Raw genomic sequence first — 20,868 nt, forward strand, 5'->3', positions numbered from 1 at the left:
GACTTCGATTAAAAAAAATGCCCCTCAATGAGAAAGTAAATAAATTCAAAAATTGCAAGTAAAATGCCCATATGTCTGTATTATTAATATTAATATTACACAGTATTTATATAGTGCCCACATATTATGCATTGCTTTACAGTCCATAGTCATAGCTGTACCTCAAAGGGGCTCATATGATCACATGTCTTTGAATACAGTCTAAGGGCAATTTTTTTGGGGAAGCGAATTACCTTACTGCATGTGTATGAGATGAAATTCTCACCAATACCTTGAATGTGACATATTGATATTTGAAATATTTGCTATATTTTTGTGGATTACCTGGGCTTCTTTTTTTCAGCTTTGTCCATGTAAAGGTTTTGCATACAGTAAAGTTTAATCATCATATATTTTGCCTTTTCCTGGTTTTATCCCACAATGAATTTGCTAATTGTCATTTTAAAACAAAACCTTTAATTTTTCATTGCGTTGCCTTATTTTAGACCCAGTGATATTATGTGCTTCTGTATGCAATGAACACAGAAAAAAATATTAGCTGATAGGGTAGTTTACATAGCTTTCTGAAAATATCACAACACTTTGTCTTAGTACTTTTATCAAGAGCCCTCATCCTTGATACAAAAAGTAGGCTGACTATTCAGAGTAGTTATGGAAATACTGAGTTACTGTTGTATGTCATGAGCTGAAAGTGTTTGGCAACCATTGTCTACTGTCTAAGTAAAACAATACTTTGTAATGTTACTGAACTTTTCTGCTGCTGGTTGGAGGTCATCCCCACATGTTCTGTTTATAACATCAGTGTCTAAATAGCATGAAGGTTAGCTGTACTTTTAATGCTGCAGAATGTAAAGGAGGCTGTGTCCAAGGCTAAGCATAAAATAGATTACAAAAGCTATAGAATATGCAGTGCATTGCCTTTTTGACTTTACTATTGAAGTTATGAATTTCTGAGTAAGGCTCATCTTTGCTTGAAGCCTTCATATTGGCCTTTCAGTTTAAAGTTAAAACACATTAAAGGTAGCAAAGACATCCATTTTATTGTTACCTTCTTTCTCTCACAGCTCAGCAAGCTAAGACAGAAAGTTCACATATCCTCTTAAGCATGGCTTACAATTTTCAAAGAGGTCTTTTACATGACATTTTGTTTGAAGTTAAGAAAAATGGGTACAACTCTTCTCATACCTCAGTGGGGAAGGGAATTTGATTTTTAACTGGGAATGGCCAGTTAAGGATAAGGATGTTATTTTTGCTGCCAAGGTCATTTTTTTCATTTAATGTTGGTACCCAAACTAACAACACTTTAAAACCTAGATATAATAGTGCTCACTGTGCAATAAATACTGTGCAATAATTACTTTTAGGCAGGATTTGACAGCTGAGTGCTTCCAGGTTCACGTTTTTCAAGGGAGTGTAGCAACTAAAAGTTCAATAATCTCCCACCACATCCACCCTGACACATACCATGATAACCCAGGCCCCAGGAAAGACAGGTAGACCCAGGACATTAGAAAGCCAGCAGTAGGTTAAATTTAACTTACATCTACAGTATCTCTAAAGCTGAGACTAAACAACTGTTTTAATATTTTTTTCATTCAGTTTTAGGATTTGCTAGCTTAACCTGGAAATACTCAACTATGTGCACTTACAGGTTTATTTATTCCCATTTGGAAGTAGTTTTTGTGGTCCTGGGCTTCCAGGAGAAACATAAATTAGATTATTCACAGCCCTCCAGATCATTTACTTCATTGCCCACAGCTTTATATTAATTCTAGAATAATCTTATAGCTGCCCTATTGCTGCTTGGAGCTAGTTTTAAGTTGTTAATTGCCATGATGTGTGGGACTTGTCCTTGGAAGTCAGACCAAAGCCATAATTATTTTACCTGTAACAACAGTAGAAGAATTTAGGTCACTAATATAAGAAGGAAAAGAAGGAAATAAAAATCTTTCCCACATTAATGCACAGATTTTCTATTTAACCTACTGCTCTTACTTCCTATCATCAAAAAAATGAAGTAATGGGCAATAAAAACTTGACAACGATTTTAAAGCTTTCTCATTCTCTATAGACAAGAAAAAGATCTTGAGTGAAGTTGGACTTTAAAGAGACACGGAAGGTCACAATAGATTAATAGAGGCTGCCACTACTGAATTGTCCTTTTTAAAGTGCTACTTTCCCTGGTATCATTCTGATGCTTTTACCTGAAAGGTAAATACGTCACTGACCTGGAACAAGGATAGAAATACGTCGATTTGACACTTTTTTATAGCAAGCTTGTTTCAGAGCTGTTACTTAACAATGTAAAGTCAGACACGATTATGCATCTAGCATTTTCAGGGGCCCCATATTTGCAGCCCCCATACTTCTCTCATGAAAGAATCACTTTGAGCCTCCGTGGGGCCTGTATACCAGTTTATTAGATAAATCCTGGACTCTTTTTGCTTTGGCAGAGTATACCTTGCTTTTCAATTTCAATTTCTTCTAAACCTGTGGTGAAACAGATTATCTTATACATACTGTGGCAATAGATCAGCCTAAAGACACATTTCACTTTCGCTGAGAGTAGCCATTTTTCCAGGAATACATGACTACTTATTTCCTATTTTGAAATATTTACTACTAGCACATAACAAAAAAGTGGAACTCAGTAGCATTTCCTTATTTCCAAATGTTGTATGTGACCTTTACAAAGTTCACTTGAAAGAATGATAGCCTTACCAAATAAGGCTGATGTAAGCTTTTAAAATGCCCAACAAATAGAAATTGCATACAGCAGAACAAAAATCTCTTTAAAAAATTAAAATACCAGTAAGATAAAACACAATCCTTGTTCCTATTATTATTTTTATAACTATGTTCCTATGTTTGATGCACCTCTTTTATGACATCAAAAAGGAAAAAGGTACAAAACATGAAATGGCTCATCAAGTTCAAATCTTATAATTTATATCCACAATTGTTCAGGAAATTGTATTTCTGTAATAACCTACTTGCATACTTTGTTATATACAAAACATTATACTGACTATACTTCTGTTATTGTCTTGTTGTTCCTGCTGCTTGTATCAATCAATAAAAACCCACTGAGCTATAAAAATAGCAACATCAGAACTACATATTTTATTTCTCTCTTGTTACACATCAAAATGGATATTTTTTAGCCATATAATAACAGCACTTTTTTATCGGTCTCACCTGTTACACAGCATAATGGATATTTTTATGTACAGTAGTTGTTTCAAGAAAATAACAGCAACAACTTGAATCCGTCTAACTTGCTAGGACTGTTAACATCGTCTTGAATTTCTACTTACTAAGAGGGGAATAGGCATTTGTTTGCTACAAATTTAGTAACTAACACTAAGTAGTTATAAGTGGTAAGTGTCTGGAACAGAGCATGAACTATACTTTATATTTATATATAAAATATACTATACTTTGTACTAGTTTATATTTTTTACTAGTGTCCTAATAGATCATGCCACCTCTGAGATTTGTGTTACTCTTTTTTTGGGCTTGTACAGTAACATCATCACATCTTGTTTCACATCCTTCATATCCTGTTGGATGGACCTTAAAATTTCAGAATATAAGGGAGATCCTTTTAGCACCCTCCAAAATAAGAAAAGAAACAAATCTCTTCTCATTTAGGAATGCTATTTGAAGACCACAGCCCCCACGAGTCCTAAATTAGACCCAGGTGTCCCTGCCCTGCATACTCAATTTAGGACTCCTGTGGTCTCTAAATACTATCCCCCATCTGTGTTAGAAGATATCCTTGTTTTCGTGGTTTTGAACTTGTGACCTTTTATCTTCCAAAGAAAGGGGGTTAAAATTTTTTGTGCTAATGCCATAAGGGTTCTCTTTATACCCAGAAACCTTCAAGTCTGTACAATACATGATTTAGAAGATATGAGATGTACAGTACACAGGGAGTTATTTACTGTGATTTTGCACTTCCAGTTATATTACTGCAAATGCCCACTTCAAGGGTAGCACAAACCCAACTGGAATCACTGAGAATACACAACTGACCAATGTCACAACACTCTCCCACTTCAAGGCTAGCACGACCTGTCTTACAGCTGCCATGTAGCCAATCAGATTCTCTTTATTCTGTGTTTGTGAACAACATGACATTGGCTAAATATAGATATTATTCGCTGAATAAGGAGCCGCTTATTTCTCGTCTTGGCAGCAGGAATACTGGATCAAGGCTGAAGAGATGCATAATTTCAGGATGCCTGAACTTAAGTAATTGGGGGCTTTATTTAGGGACAAATTCACCTAGAGCAAGGGTGTCCAAACTTTTTGCAGAGGGCCAGATTTGGTGATTTGCTGTTGAAACCCATTTTTTTAAAACCACCCCAAACACACACACAAAACAGTTTTCTCTTACCACTTTATTGCTATCACAGTAAAAAATTTCAACAAATGTGGTCCCTTTTTTGTCTACACTAGCTGAGTATTTTTCTTGTGATCAGTTGGGCTTAAGCTGTTCTTAGATACTTAGCCAATAAACCAAAACCTTCATTTTCATTCTCTTTCTTCTAATTTTGCTGCTATATAGCGGCTCATCAATATGACTGTACAGTCCAAGGAAGAAAATGTCAGTTTATTTAATGCGACAGTATATTGAGAAGGTTCTACCAAGCTTTATATACAAACAATTAAAAACACATAAAACAGTATTTATAATGTAATCACATTTCACAATAAATATTTAACTTGAGATGTTTGTACTTGCTAGCATAAAAATATATATCTATAAAGTACATCTATAAATATACATTTTCCGCTCTAATAGTTAGAAATAAAGACATACAGCCTAAAGCAGGCCTTTCACCATAAATTTAACATTGGCTAATAGTAATTTTCTCCTTCCTCATTAATACAAACTTTTGCCTTCCTTTCGTCATACCTTTATTTTTCTTTTCTCATCTAAACAACTTTGACTGACATATTATTACTGTGGATACCCAAGCCACACATTCCAGAATGCAACTGGTTCCATGTACACAGATCATGCTGTGCCAGATCTCCAATTGTGAAAGCATGAATTTGGGTAATGTATTATGGATTGGAAAGGAAGGGTGGGGGAATACGTTTGAAAAAAATGGTGGAGTAGGAAGGGTCATGCAGTAATAGAGCGTAGGTATGAAGATGATGTGGGATTAGCTGGGTTATGTACGGGTCAAGTATGCATATAAAAAACAAGCAGAGATACTGGGACACATGAGGAACCGAGGGAGGTGAAAGGTCAACTTTAGGTACTTTATTTCAGTGCCTCACTGCATCATTAGGATCTGTTTTCGAGAAAGAAACGGAGTCTGGGCATCCCGTAAGGCCTGCTTAAAATCTTCTAATGGCCACTCATAACAAGGGGGAGGAACAAGCCTTCCTCTGCGGACCAAATCACAAAGGTCACGGATCATTTTGGAGATTTCTTCACGATCTACAGTACAGGGTTACAAAAGTAGAAAAAAAAAACAATGTTATGCACAACAAATTTTAAAATACTTAGGGATCCATTTACTACAGAGACAGGTGCAAGGCATTGTACTCACTCTGTTGTCGGTCTCTTTTCCATTGAGTCACCCAAAAACCACATAACTTGATATTTTTAAATATCAGAGCACTCTAAAAAAGATAAAATGAACAGAAATAGTGATTACAGTTGCAAGAAACTCCATAACCCCCTATAGCCTCTTTTGACTAAAAGGTTTACGGATTAGACCAAGGTTGCATTCTAGGGTTCCTCGAACGATAAGTCATTTTTGACTGTCAGGTCAGTTTATGGAACACCGATTATCTTTTTGGCCATCTGTAAGCTTGACATTCATTCCACTGACCAACCATATAAAAGTTAATGCTTCCCATTGATCAACACACTAATGTACTGTGAGCTATGGATATATAATTATAGCAGGGGTTTCCTAAAGACCTGAAGGTTATTTCATTGCTTGGTTGACCACTAAGAAATTTTGAGCATTGATGGTCAATACATTATATTACTAGTTGCTGGAGCCCAAAGGTCTTATCAAGAGCACAAAAGAACCTTAGGTTAGGCACCAGGACATTAAAAGGGTTAGCCTAAAAGAATCCAGTATTTTAGCAAGAAAGGAGTAAAACTCAACAGGGTATTGATAATATTTGCTGCTTCGTTAAAGAGATTTACTCTTATGTTTTGTTCCGGTAAAGTAATTGAATATCTAATATTGTTGATGTTTCTGTAACAGATTTTCCAGCACTTTATTAGGTAAAAACATTTTCACCATACAGTATGCACCGAAATCCAACAGAGGGTCCTAATTATTTCCCATTCTATCCACAAATACAAAGCATGTACATTTCCAGCTCTTACGCCAATACTCACCCCACCTCCCCCACAGTCAAACCACATTAACTGATGCTATGATTAAGCTCCACTAGTGGGCAAAGCACATCTGAATGTGCTTGTTCCAAGATCATCTTGGTTCACCTAGGACCAATAATTGTTGAGCTTGACACAGATTTGTGGTGTGTGGCCTTTCTTGTATTCATCTTTATTGCCTAGATGCAGGGCGCCTACATAACTAGTTGGTTTCAAAGTTGCCTGCCAAATACAGTGAAGCAGTTCAACTGTTTTGTCACGGTGTGTGGGTCATTATGTTGATGTATTCATTCCCACTTCCTTTCAAGTCATACAAGCTACTATCTATGCTGAGCACCCTTCTCTCTCACCTCAATTTTTTTTATAGCAGCCAGGGGTGGAGCAAAGGGAGATATTACAGAGTGTCACCTAAGTCTACTGGGACTACTGACATCAAATCCAACATTCAACATGGCAGTGCACATGGGCAATCAATGGTATATACAGTTGTATTAGGTCAGCAAAGCAACCTTTAATATCTCTAATTACAGTTTTAGTTTGAAAACAGACATGGTTTCACATGCACTTATGGCCTTATTTATAATGCAATTTACATGTTATGTCATAAATGTTCACATGCACTTATGCGTGTTTAGGAGCATCAATGCACTGTTTTTGTTGTTTTATTAGAAGTAGTGAGAAGACAATAATAGAATAGAGATTTTTACATATGGAAGAAATGCAAACTGCAATATACATGTGCATTTACTATTCATTTTAACAGGCTTGCTTATAATAACATGAACATGTTACAGAAAATAAAGTAACCTAAATAGTGTTTAAAACCTAGACAATAGCCTTGCTGGGCCACATGGTATTCTATAACACTTGTCCATGTCATTTCTTTTGAAGGAATAAAGGTTACATTTTAGGAGAGAACACATGGTCTAGTGCTGAGGTCTTTTGGTATTTGCTCAGTACTAAGAACGCCTGCAGCGGTATTTTCACAAAATTAGCACTAGACAAATAGACATTTCACATAAATAGTGAATTACATACCACAGGAATAGTAACAGGTTGCTTAGCCATTCCGCCATATGTTACCATAGTGCCACCATAACTAAAGCCAAGAAAAAAAAAACATCCATTATACATATCTACTAGATTAAAAAAAGTCTTTCTACCAGTGTAGAAAATGCATTTGTATCCACATGCTGGATAATTCCTACACAGGTTGTTGAAGCAAAACTATAAGCAGTTAGCATAATTATCAGTATCCCTCAGATAAGGCTTTTCCCCCATTGGTTACCTATTGTATGGAAATCTCAAAACTACTTTATATGCCACAATTAGTATTTAAACAATAAAGGGTGCATAATTCATAATACTGATCAAATATCAAACACGTGGGCGATACGTTGAACCCTTGTAGTTGATCAGTTCAAATCAATTGTAACTATGAAAGCATTATCAACTAAAAATACAAGTGAGAAAAAAATGGCAGTGTATGCCTAGCAGTTAATGGGGAGGAAATTAGAAAGTGTCAGGCAGTGCTTTCAAGCCAGAAAGCAGTGGGTAGGAATTTTTGGACTGGTGTTGCCAAGTGCTGTGTGACATGGTAATGGCATGGAAAACCGCAAGAATTTTGGAAGCCAGGCCCCTTCCAACATTTGTTTCACCCCACTGTAGCACAAACAGGCACAGCATACATGACAGTGGCAACTGTACTCTTTTGGCATAAGCAGAGCAGCATCGTTGTTAGCGGGAATTCACTTGTCAAGATCAACCAGTATTAGCTGGACTTTGCAGGGGATCCTAGAGAAAACTGTAAACACAGATCAACCTATATGTGTTTACTTAATTTTTAACACAAAATGGTCATTTATAGTGAAATCATGTATAACTGTTAAACAGGATTTACAGTGAGGGACATTAATATTTGGACAGAGACAACTTTTTTTGCATTTTGGTTTTGCATTTGGTTCTGTACAGTACCACAAATAATTTGAAATGAAAAAACCAAGATGCAGTTGAACTGCAGACTTTCAGCTTTAATTCAGCGGGTTGAACAAAAAGATTGCATAAAAATGTGAGGAACTAAAGCCTTATATTAACACAATCACTTCATTTTAGAGGCTCAAAAGTAATTGGACAAAATAAAAAGCTGAAAATTAAATGTTCATTTCTAATACTTGGTTGGAAACCTTGGAAAAGTTGTTGCGTTTACTACTCCTGTCCTTAGTATGACTTGGGGAAGATGTCAAAGATGAAATTACAATTTGTTTATGCTGTCTATTTGTTATGTACACCTTAAAAAACATATTCTAAAAAAAAAAAATGCAATTTTTATAGTTACTTACTCTAAATGACGTAGCATTTCAGTTGTGCTTTTCCCACCAACGCAGTTCAATGCTAATCGTGGACGGGGGCAAGTCTGCAAGACACTTAATTATGGCATCACAGACATTGAAGCAGAAAGATTTATAATAGACATGATGATTGGTCTTACCTTAAACAAATCCTTCATCTCTGGCTTACGCAGCTGTTCCTCTGTGATTACGTGATCTGCTCCCAAATCATGAAGCCTTTGCATCAGGTTTGGAAGATCTGGCCTTTAGAATTACAGGTGAATTTTTCAGAAGGCTTGTTACTTAATGGGTCACATTAGTTTTGATTATCATACCAGATAACAGAGCACTACACTCAGACTAACTCATCAGTACTAGTTGAGTTAAGCTACGTACACACATCCAATGGTTCTCACCCGATAATCGACTGAAGGCCGATATCGAGCGGGAATTGAGCGTCTGTGCAGCGCTCGTCGTCAAACGTCCGAACAACCGTCCTGGTGGATTCACGGACAATGGACGCCGAACGATCGTAATGCAAGGGAAGGGGGAGACGGCATAGCAGGGTTCCTGCATCTTTCAGTCTTTTGTCGTTGGAAATGATCGTGAAGATCCTTTCCAATGACAATAATTCCAGGTGTGTATGCAGCTTTAGCATTAAATATTGAACACAGAACTGCACTTGGCAATATTTTAATCTAAAATCAGTGTCCTCTCCAGCCTCTGTTAGCTGGGTGCACTGACCGGCACTTTTCAGTAACCACCCGGCTGTTTTTTGGGTAATCACTGATAAGTTGGTCACAATACAGGGGCTGCCACCTGCCTACAATTTCTTCCCACTCGGCTTAAAAACATTTCTGGGTTCACAAAAGTAAATAGCTAGATAACTTACATGCTAGATATGTTAACAAACCATTACCCATTCTATTATTTCATTCTGGGATGATCATGTTAGCACTCACTGTAATGTCATATTTTGGTTCTGTAGGTCTAATTTTCTGCATAACAAAGCATATTTATGTGTCTTCGGAAGTATCTTGACCATGCCAAATTGCTACAGAATTATTTGTTACCTATGTCAATAGCCTAGAGACAGTTTATCTTACCAGTTCCTCTAGTACCTACTTTAACTTATCGGGCTATATGTCCAAACCATATGAGAAAAGAACTATTTTAAGCAACATTCAGCTACCAACTCAATTAAAGCAAGAGAGGCACCCATCACAAGCGTTCTGCTAGTGGTTGTGTAGTGAGGTTTAACTGTTTGGAGCGGGAGCCTCTACTTCAGGGGTGTCCAAACTTTTTGCAAAGAGGGCTAGATTTGGTGAGGTGAAAATGTGTGGGGGCCAACCATTCAGCCTGACATTCTTTGAACCATTAACGTGCACTGGCAAGCTTGGCCACTCTTCTCATGCCAAGCACCATAATAAGTTTCTTTGTGTTTTACTATATATATTTATTGTATATTGTATCATATATATTGTAAAATTCAACAATACCAGTGACATTGAAATTTTTTAAACACAATTTGAAATTTTAAAAACAAAACAAGCGATAATACAGCACAAAATGCGTGGAGGATGATTCATGCATATGTGGTCTGCATGCCTTGCTGTATTATGCCTTGTTTTTAACATTTATAATAAAAAATGTCAATGTTACTGGTATTGTTGAACTTTACAACTGTCAATTAATCAGCAACATAATCATATGTGTGTGTGTGTATATATTTAGATATATACAGTTAGGTCCATAAATAATTGGACATAGACTTTTTTCTAATTTTGGTTCTGTACATTACCACAATAAATGTTATTTGAAACAACTCAGATTCAGTTGAACTGCAGACTGTCAGCTTTAATTCAGTGGGTTAAACAAAAAGATTGCATAAAAATGTGAGGAACTAAAGCCTTTTTTAACACAATCACTTCTTTTTAAGGGCTTAAAAGTAATTGGAAAAACTAAAAAGCCGAAAATAATGGGTTTCCTCCCTTTTAATGCTCTGCCGGGCCTCTACTGCAGCGACTTTCAGTTGCTGTTTGTTTGTGGGCCTTTCTGTCCGAAATTTAGTCTTCAACAAGTGAAATGCATGCTCAATTGGGTTCAGATCAGGTGACTGACTTGGTAATTTAAGAATATTCCACTTCTTTGCTTTAATAAACTCCTGGGTTGCTTTGGCTGTATGTTTTCGGTCATTGTCCATCTGTATTATGAAACGCCTCCCAATCAATGTGACTGCATTTAGCTTGATTTGAGCAGACAGTATGTCTCTGAACACCTCAGAATTCATTCGGCTGCTTCTGTCCTGTGTCACATCACTGATAAACGCTAGTGTCCCAGTGCCACTGGCAGCCATGCACGCCCAAGCCATCACACTGCCTCTGTCATGTTTTACAGATGATGTGGTATGCTTTGAATCATGAGCTGTTCCACGCCTTATCTATACTTTTTTATTGCCATCATTCTGGTAAAGGTTGATCTTGGTTTCATCTGTCTAAAGAATGTTTTTCCAGAACTGTGCTGGCTTTTTTAGATGTTATTTTTGAGCAAAGTCCAATTTAGCCTTTCTATTCTTGAGGCTTATAAGTGTCTTGCACCTTCCAGTGCACCCTCTGTATTTACATTCATGCAGTCTTCTCTTTATGGTAGACTTGGATATCGATACGCCTACTTCCTGGACAGTGTTGTTCACTTGGTTGGCTGTTGTGAAGGGGTTTCTCTTCACCATAGAAATGATTCCGCCATCATCCACCACTGTTGTCTTCTGTGGACGTCCAGGTCTTTTGGCTTTTCATTTGTCCAGGTCTTTCTCATATGGTAGCAAACTATAGATTTTGCCACTCCTAATATTGTAGAAATTTCTCGGATGGATTTTTTCATCTGCATGGAGAGCTCCTTTGACCACATTTTGTCTTTTCACAGCAAAATCTTCCACATACAAGCACCCCCTCAAATTAACTCCAGGCCTTTTATCTGCTTAATTGATGACATATTGAAGGAATGGTCCACACCAGCCCATGAAATAGCCTTTGATTAAATTGTCCAATTACTTTTGAGCCCCTGAAATGAAGTGATTGTGTAAAAAAAAAAGGCTTTAGTTCCTTACATTTTTATGCAATCTTTTTGTTCAACCCACTGAATTAAAACTGAAAGTCTGCAGTTCAACTGCATCTGAGTTGTTTTATTTAAAACTAATTATGGTAATGTACAGAACCAAAATTAGAAAAAAGTTGTTTTTGTCCAAATATTTATGGATCGAACTATATGATGTGTTGTGCTGTGTGCAGTGTTGTCATGTGTGCTATGTTGAGCTGTGTGCAGTGAATCCCCTATGTTTGTAGTGGGCGTGTGCTATGCAGGACCCGCACTCCACGCCCACTCTGATTTAAAGAAAGTTCTGTGCACAGAGTTTGGTGTCAGTGTAGACTCCATGCAGAGAACTTTCTTTGAATTAAAGTGGGCATGGTCAGTGCGGGTCCAGCACAGCACACACCCACTACAAGCAAAGGTGACTCCCTGTGCGTACGCGCACACACAGACCATTTATTATTCATGCAATTGGCGGGACTTTGGACATGCCTGCTCTACTTCCTCTGATCCCTAGCAATTTTGTCCTGCAACTTACACTAGGAAAGCATTGGAATATCCACTATATATACATAGATGTGAAAAGTTCTATCTAGCTCAGCTTAGAGAGGGAACACTTTTAACCCTCAATATATTAAGAATTTTATTCTAACCCATGATTTTTAACACATATTTACAAAACTATAGTTTGGCAATTAGGGTATGAAGCAGGTTGGGTATGATCTGTCTGAAGTTATAGCATTTTTATAATATTAACAGAAAGCCTAATTATGCTCCCATTAGTCAGTTGTTCATGAATAACAAAATGCAAAGCTGAAATATATACAGTGCACATAAAGGAAAGGAAGCTACCATCACAAACTTTTGGTGTACATACCTGTCCCTTACTATATTAATAGTAGTGATGCCCAAGGAGGTTGCAATCTGTATAACAGACTGGCCAACACCACTATTGCTGGCATTCTGTATTATTGAATCGCCTGTGATAAAAGAAGGAAGTAAAATATGAAGCAAGGTTTGTGAAGTCTTCTTTTTATTGATTTATTACAATTTCTTAACACTTACCAGGTCGCAGGATCTCATAGTCAGAGAGCAATCTATAAGCTGTGCAGGGGTTGACACTCAAAGTCGCTGCTATCTCAACTGATATGTCACTTGGGACACGCATTAGTGCTGCCTCATTGAAAACACCTTCTGTACGCCATGTGCCTGAAGAAAACATTTGTGTAATAATTGGCACTCTAAAAAATGAAACACTAAAAATTGTATGCTTTGAATATCTCAGCAAAATGTCAAAGAAATGGTAAAATAAAACATGTTAAATGATGTATTTGTTTAGAAATGTGATTGATCACAGAATTTTTTTAACTCGATGCAACAAATGGTTATGCCAACCATTCAGCACGTACTCAGGGTTAGTGTGGGCGTGGTGTGCGCGGGTCCCGCACAGCACACACCCACCAGGGTGATGTGAGGGATTCCCTGTGCACGGAGTCCAGTGTCAGTGCAGGCTCTGTGCAAAGCACGTTCTTGGAATCAGAGTGGGCGTGGTCCATGCAGGTCCCGCACAGCACATGCCCACTATCCTGCCGAATATGCCCGCGGAGTAGTGGGCTGATAAATTGCAAGGTGGTTGATCAACGCTAATGAAATAAAAAATAGTTTTTTTGTACGCGTGTATTTTATACGGTGATCAACAGTGCTGGCAAGCCGCAAATTATTGATTTCATGACACGAGGCTGCGGGCTGGTGGAAATTTGAACACGGGCCTCAATTGGCCCCCGCGCCGGACTTTGGAAATGCCTGACTTAGGCTATGTACACACGTCAGATGATTCTCACTGCATACGAATGAATGGGCTTGTTTTGGGCGAGAATCCAACATGTGTAGAGTGGTTGCCTGACATTATTTAAGAATCTGTCCTGGTAAATCTATGAACAACCGCAATACAAGGCAAGCGAGAAGAGCATAGCAGGGTTCCACTCTATCACTCTTTTGTCACCGGGAGCAGTCATGAAAGATGGTTTCCAGTGACAAATATTGAATATGTGTACACAACCTTAGTTCCCAACAAGCATGCCAAAAAGTTGATCAAATACACAAAGGGATTGGACCTGCGTCGGAAATGGACTGCAAAATAACAATTTTACAGTTAGTTCTTACAAAAATCGTATTTTTTTTATAGAAGGAGAAAGGAATCTAATACCATCTGAGGCACTAAAGGTGGTCTAACTGTCCTAAAAAGGACTGCTTTGCAGCCTAAATGGCTGGGTGAACAACATGATCACTGAATAATTATCAGAAGTTGCAACATTTACTTGGTAAAATGTGTGAATAAAAGAAAAAGTGGAAGCCTTAAAAATAAAGAAAACAAATGAATGAGATCTAAATGTCCAAGAGATACTAACACATGTAGATGTGTGAGAAAGGGATAACCTTTTTTCCTGAGACTATAAGATCTAGAGATGGTGGACTTAGAAGTCAGATCACTCTTACAGGGTCCATCTAGAATCCTAAAAAGGAAATCCCGTAAGAAGACATTTCTGAAAGGTACATTCTTACAGCCACACTGATGTTCAGACAGAGGAGGGAAATTTCTCTCAGATGAGATGGAGATTGACACAAGGAAAGGGAGAACAATGTCCTGTTTGAGGTGTGGCCAGAAACTCTCTGGGGTAAGAGGATAAATAATATAAAAATAATAAAATTCTTAAGATTCAAACAAAATGAAGAAATAATTCAAATTCATATGATAGACTTTGCATGAAGCAGGCTTGCTAAATTAAGGCAGACTTCTACAGACATGCCATTAAAGCCAAGGAGCATAAGGGAGGATGAAAATCAGTCCTTGAGAAAAGACATCCCGGCAGTCTGGCAAAAACCAGAGAGTATCAGCCTCGAGTTGGCATAAAAAAAAAATCTGCCTAGGCCAACTTGGCTCAGTGACGATTACTGGAATGTCCTACATCTCAATTTTGTGGAACAGACAAGGAAAAAGCTTCAGAGGAGGAAAGGCATAAATCAAGGAGTAACGATACCACAGGGCCCCAAGAAATGCTTCCATTACTTCGGCTAGAGGACCTTCGTACCAGGAAACAAACCTGTCAAGTTCATTGCTAAATGTGAATGCCAGAAGGCATTCTGGGCCCACTGGGTGCTTCCATGGGTCGAGGTGTTGCTAGTTTGAGAAAGTCTGCCAGCCAATTATCCACACCTGATAAGGCTGAAATGTGAAGTTCTTCCCTGGACCAGAAATACTCTCTTGATGCAACTAGATGAGCTGTATGAGATTTCTCCATTGGCCAAGCCCCTTTTTGTATCCAGGACTTCTCCCACAGCCAGGCTGGCATTAGTCTTTATGATCTTTCCACGGAGGGAAAGATAGATATTCCCTTATGTGATGGGGCCAAAAATATACAGGGAATTCAAAATGGACACACAACAACCTAAAGAGGGACCTTCTGTATTATGACCTGGCAGGCCTATTCATCTAAATCAGTATTTAAGGTCAGGACAGCTACAAAGCCAGAGTTTTGAACCCAGAAAGCGCACCTCTGTTAAGCTAACTGGAGCTGAAAAGCACCTACATGTAAGGTTTCTTCCAAGCTAATACTGGTATTTTTTTTTGTCTTTCTTCTTCTTCTTCTTCTTTCTTTCTTCTATTTCTTGAAACAGATTTTCTGGAAAGATGTCCATCCTCCTTGGAAATTAACACAAAACTGAGCCATTCTGGTAGTAGATGGGATTTACTGGGCTGGCCTACATGTGTCTTTCAATGTCCAATCCCCTTGAGGGTGGGCAGTATTACCAAAATTATCAGAGCCCTGTATTCTTTAATTGACAGAATTGGTCCAAACAAGACAGTAATTACAGTAAACTGTATTGCTATAGTTTATAAAATGCCTCAACATAGTAAAAATAATAATATTCAAGTAAAACTAAGAAAATAAAAAGGTTAGATACTTTCATACCTAAGCCAGCATCCACTGGAATTACCCAATCTCCGGGCCTTACTGAAGACACATGATTTCCAACCTCTGCAACCACGCCTACTCCTTCATTGCCCCCTACAGCTGGTAACTGGGGCAGGAAAGCATACGTTCCTGTGAAAACATAAGGTATTGCATATTACTGTCATTTAGGAGGTTCATGGACACAAAGTCTACCCTTAAAAACTTTGCACATCTGATAATGTGTATATAAAGATTCTATTACAACTGAGGTATATTTTGTCTTTCCTGAATTCTCATTTCAACCCTTGTAAAATTGCTAATGAAATGACTAAATAAAACCTGTTTTCTTTACATACCTTATCTTAAATCCAGTGACATCATCACAAAGTCTCTGCAATGCAGGCAGATCATGGATGGTGGGAGGGGATGACAGTGTGCTGTACATAGCTTCCTGAAAACAGAAAGCTGTGGTAACACCCACAAGTAATGCTGTGTCTCCATGATAGAAAGAACCGAAATCCAGAGCATGAAAGGGAAGGACAGGGTCAGTTTAGTTGGGGAGGTAAGAGCTAGACGATGCTGGATGTCCATCAGCCAAGAAATACATTTCAGCAAAGGAGAGGAGCCTGTAAAGCTAGAATTCATCATCTTAAAAGGGCCAGTCCACTCAAAATTTAGAGAGGGAAAAGAAAACACAACCTTGAGCTCAAGAGCTCTGCACAATGGCCACAGTAGACGCTCAGGCCCAGGATGTAAAGTGCAGAGATCTGTCACTGACCTCCAGACAAACACACTATTTGACTTGCCATGAAATTTACATTTCTGTCCTGACAGCACAGATCTGTCTGATATAGCAAGAGCACTCATTGTTTTGGTCTTTAATGGTCTTGCACCTCCTCCAAACTGTGACTGGACATTGAAAGAAGAAGTGTACTGTTGAACTCATCTGTTTGTCAATATGCTATTTCCACCTAACAACAAATAAACATACCTGACTGGCTTCAATGTACAGTGGACTTCAAGTGGCTGATTAAATATCAAATTCAGAATTTCCTAAAGTTAGGCTTTAACTCTCCAGCATCTACCATACACAGAAGTATTAGTTTGGGGTGGAATAATCCTTAAAAATAGGATACCATGTACATGTAGTATACTTTGCATATTATTAGGTTATTTATTTTTGTATGTTCATATTTCACATTTAGAATTTACCAGAAAAGATCTTACCTTGAATCATGTTTATATCAGAAGGATTTATGGGGGCAGCCAACATTTTAACTCTGACTTCATATTCGGATGGTGAAGTAACTTCTAGTTTCTGCAGACTAATTACAAAGCCAGTGTTAGGAATATATATATAAAGAAAATGAGCAATGTTTAATGAGGAGACATAAAAATTAATATAACAAGGCACAAAAGCAAAACTATAGTAGCCAATCAGAACTCCTAGAGTCACACAAAAGAAAGATGCTCACTGTCCCGTGGTTTTTGTACTTGTCTATACACTATTCCAGCCATTACTACATTACATTAGTTTATTTAGTGAAAACAAAGATTAATGAAGATGGAAAGTTCAATAGTCCATGGATACCAGGTTACTGTTTACCCTTGTCTGTATGCTCATTGGTTGAAAAGCTCTTCTGGACATTCCAGGGCAAATATTTAAAGCGGAACTATCAGTAAATGAGAAAACAAGTTGGAAAGCCCTCGATCCCTAAGGGACCCCAGTCCTTCAGTGCCATCCTGTATCATCTTCCATATTTGTTCCTGCGCGGACTAGACACCAGGTACCGCCATCCTTTTCTGGGTTCTTTACAAGTCACCTGATCTTGCATTGCAGAGGAGGGGGATTGGGTGGTGTGGTTCCAGGAAATGTACAAAAAAAATGCTGCTCGCAGTGTGCATGTGTGAGGTCGGCATTTTTTTTTTACATTTGAGGAAAGCACCTTCTGCACATGCTCAAGATTGTATGTATCCCAGGAGGCGGCGAGGTCCCTATTTAGTTTTTACTTTAAAAAGTTTATGAAAAAATTTTTTTTCTATATATAAGAGAGCCTTATATAAAGTAAAAAAAGGGGGGGCAATAGATCCACTTTGATGTGGACCTCTTTAAACTAGACTCCAAAAAACCAAAACAAAAATTATTTAATTGTAACTTACCAGTCCTTGGATGTGGTGGCTGCATTAGTTTTCTCTCTTTATTTTGGTAATCCTGTGCATATCATACATTTTTGCCTTTGTGGCTACACTCAACTCTTCACTGTGTCTATAAAGGAAGCCGTGGAAGTCATACAGGCTTGACTTTCTATTACAAAGGTGATGATGGAAGTAGTAATTTACAAATCACAGTCATGACACTGCATCTCCAGCAAGGTCAGGATGTATGTCCTGCACTCAATAAAAATACTGTAAGTCTGGAAATAAACAAATGCAGCCACCACATTATGAACTTGTGAGCTGCAATATACACCGTATTCATTTTTTTTTTTATTTAAAAAAAACAAAAAACTGCAAGTTGATTCAACCTTTGGATATCGATGCAAAACTAAAACATGCGGTAAAAATTGCTGGCCAGTGGAAAGAATGTCACCCTTACAGATATCTAAAAAAATCATCGGTGTCACTCAAACTGACCTGGGAGTCACAAATTGCTCACTGCACCCCTAGCAACCACTGGTTGAGAAACGCTGTGCTATAGTCAGATTGCAGAGCCTTGTACCCCTTTTGCCCTCATCTGCTTGGTGCTGTAGCCTTTCAGCGCTTAGGGTGCGTACATTTGCATTTTGTTTTTGGCATCAGTTAAATAAAATGTTTGATGGCAGAGGAATTCAGGGATTAAATCGATATAATGTAACATATTTGGATTATAAAAGCTTTATGTTGGTCCTTTTATTCATCCCAAGGGGACATTGAAGGACCAGCTAAAAATTCAGTTTGACAAAACTTTATTAGAAAAGAATTTCAAATTCAATAGAATCCTAAGAAATGAATAACACACACACACACTGCTCAACTCAAAATTTGTTTTACAGGGTGGGAAGAAATTTTAGGCGGGTGACAGACCTTATATTGTGACCCAACTTATTAGTAACTACCCAAAAACAGCCGGGTCATTAATGAAAAGTGCCGGGTGGTGCGCCCAGCTAAATGGGGCTGGGGAGAACACTGCACACACCACTGAAACTGAAATCTAAATACACAGATTGAATTCATATTGGTGTGTTCTGTTAATCTTTGTCTTACACTCAGTTCTCCCACAACACAGTCTTTTAGAAGGCCTGACCTTTGTTTCGTGCAGTTCAGGAACACTGGTCGGGTTCCCCCTTGGAATGTAAAGTGAAAGAAGAAGCAGCAGACCGATGAGCTCAGTTCTCAGTCTACTGTTCTACTATTTCTCCTGTCATTGGCATGTTTCTTAAATATAAACACAAGGTATTGGTTTGTTGTGCTGAGTTTAGCTTTAAATCTCATTATTTATTATGTAGAATTTGCACAATTGATGCATGTCGATATTCTCCCCTCATATTGTGTTCATTTCCCCTCCTCCTAGATTGTAAGCTCTTCGGGGCAGGGTTCCTCCTCTCCTCCTGTGTCCCTGTCTGGATTTGTCTGTCATTTGCAGCCCCTATTTAATGTACAGCGCTGCATAATATGTTAGCGCTATATTAATCCTGTTTAATAATAATAATTCACATCACCTGTGTCCCATGCAGCCAGGATACATTATCAGATCTATCACCTGTAAAAACCAACATGGGAATAATTCCACATTATTCTAAGCTTCCCATCATGGAGCACTGCCTGCTATGCTGCTTCCCTGTCATCCTTCACCTTCCCAGTATCTGTCCTCCATGACACAGCCATTGCCAGCCCACATGTCACACTTTGGCCACGCCCCTCCTCCCATATGATGCGATGCTGCGAGTCACGCTTTCTCCCTGTTTTCCCACAATGCCGCGCTCCTCTAGGTCACTGCTTGCACACTTTTTTTTATGGGAGCTTGTGTCTCACCGTAGCACCTGCGATGGTTCTCCGTGCTTCTCGTACACCACCCCCCGGGCTGCCGCTAATGTGCTCAGCTGGCGCCGAATCAGCCTCAGCCCCGGCCACATGTCTTCACCTTCCTCCCGAGTGCCGATCCGTGACGCCTAGGCTCCGCCCATGCCCTTTTCCCGTCACGATAAACCACGCCCCCTGCTGACTAAGCACATCCCGCCTGAGGAGACGCGCAGTGACTGCTTAGTCTAGCCGTGTGTAGTGAGGGGAGTGTGAGCTGCTCTGTGCTCCATATGGGGGGTCACTTCAGTCATAAATACTGATTATTACTAACATGACTGACAGGTTCCTTTATGTGCTGCTGTTTTTTCCAGCTTTGCCTGTAATTTTAAAAGAACGTGTTACTGAACATAAAAGGATATACAAACAAATATAAATATATAACATATATACACACCACATGCCTAATGCCATATGAAGCGTAAATCTGTTACTAACAGGCCTAGTTTGGTGTGTACTTGCAGAAAATGGAGATGCGGAATTGAAAAAATGCGACTTTAGAGAGTAAAAATAAATCTTTTGGATTTAGTGGTTACACATCAATACAACACATTAAACCATGCATGTCATCAAAGTTTCACACACTGACAAAACACATCGTGTGAATCCAGCCTAAGATTGTTTCCTGATATTGCCATTACTTCCCCACCTCCTAGATTGTAAGCTCTTCGGGCCAGGGTCCTCTTCTCCTCCTGTGTCTCTGTCTGTCATTTCCAATCCTTATTTCATGTACGGCGCTGCATAATATGATGGCGCTATATAAATTCTGCTTATTAATAATAATAATAATAATATTGGCATCACACATATGGGTTGATTCTTCAGCTTTTACCACCCAGCATTTTGCAATCCTGCACACATTATTTATGGGTTGCCATGTTACTGACAGCGCTGCAATAATGCTAACAGAGAAAAGTTCCTTTCTGCTTCTGTGTTTGGGGGATGACATTGGCAGCGAGTTGGCTGCCTACAATCACTCAGATACCAGATACTATATAGACCTGGCTGCTCCTACTGCAGTTGATTGTGGCCACAAAATGCTGCCTGCACCCTCTGTAGAAGATTATCA

At 38.5% G+C, this 20,868-nt stretch overlaps 1 protein-coding gene across 1 annotated transcript; it reads right to left on the minus strand.

Moving 5' to 3' along the window:
- Positions 1-4,391: 4,391 nt before the first annotated feature.
- On the minus strand, positions 4,392-19,909 carry MECR (mitochondrial trans-2-enoyl-CoA reductase). Its single transcript, XM_072420179.1, has 10 exons — positions 19,755-19,909; positions 16,971-17,068; positions 15,762-15,893; positions 12,856-12,999; positions 12,668-12,770; positions 8,865-8,967; positions 8,716-8,789; positions 7,415-7,475; positions 5,571-5,643; positions 4,392-5,458 (listed from the first exon to the last, which is right to left on the minus strand). Exons 1-10 carry the CDS (start codon positions 19,853-19,855, stop codon positions 5,292-5,294), a joined length of 1,056 nt encoding a protein of 351 aa, XP_072276280.1. The 5' UTR covers positions 19,856-19,909; the 3' UTR covers positions 4,392-5,291.
- Positions 19,910-20,868: the final 959 nt, after the last annotated feature.

This window comes from Pyxicephalus adspersus, chromosome 1, assembly GCF_032062135.1.
Source record: "Pyxicephalus adspersus chromosome 1, UCB_Pads_2.0, whole genome shotgun sequence".
NCBI lineage: Eukaryota > Metazoa > Chordata > Amphibia > Anura > Pyxicephalidae > Pyxicephalus > Pyxicephalus adspersus.

What these genes read in the sequence shown, in the direction of transcription:
- MECR (XM_072420179.1), bottom strand. Translation starts at nt 19,855, where the DNA reads ATGTGGCCGGGGCTGAGGCTGATTCGGCGCCAGCTGAGCACATTAGCG. An exon ending in ATTAATATAGTAAGGGACAG is followed by an intron (nt 8,968 to 12,667) that starts GTATGTACACCA and finishes GTAATTCTAAAG; the next exon opens with GCCAGATCTTCCAAACCTGA. An exon ending in AGATGAAGGATTTGTTTAAG is followed by an intron (nt 8,790 to 8,864) that starts GTAAGACCAATC and finishes AGTGTCTTGCAG; the next exon opens with ACTTGCCCCCGTCCACGATT.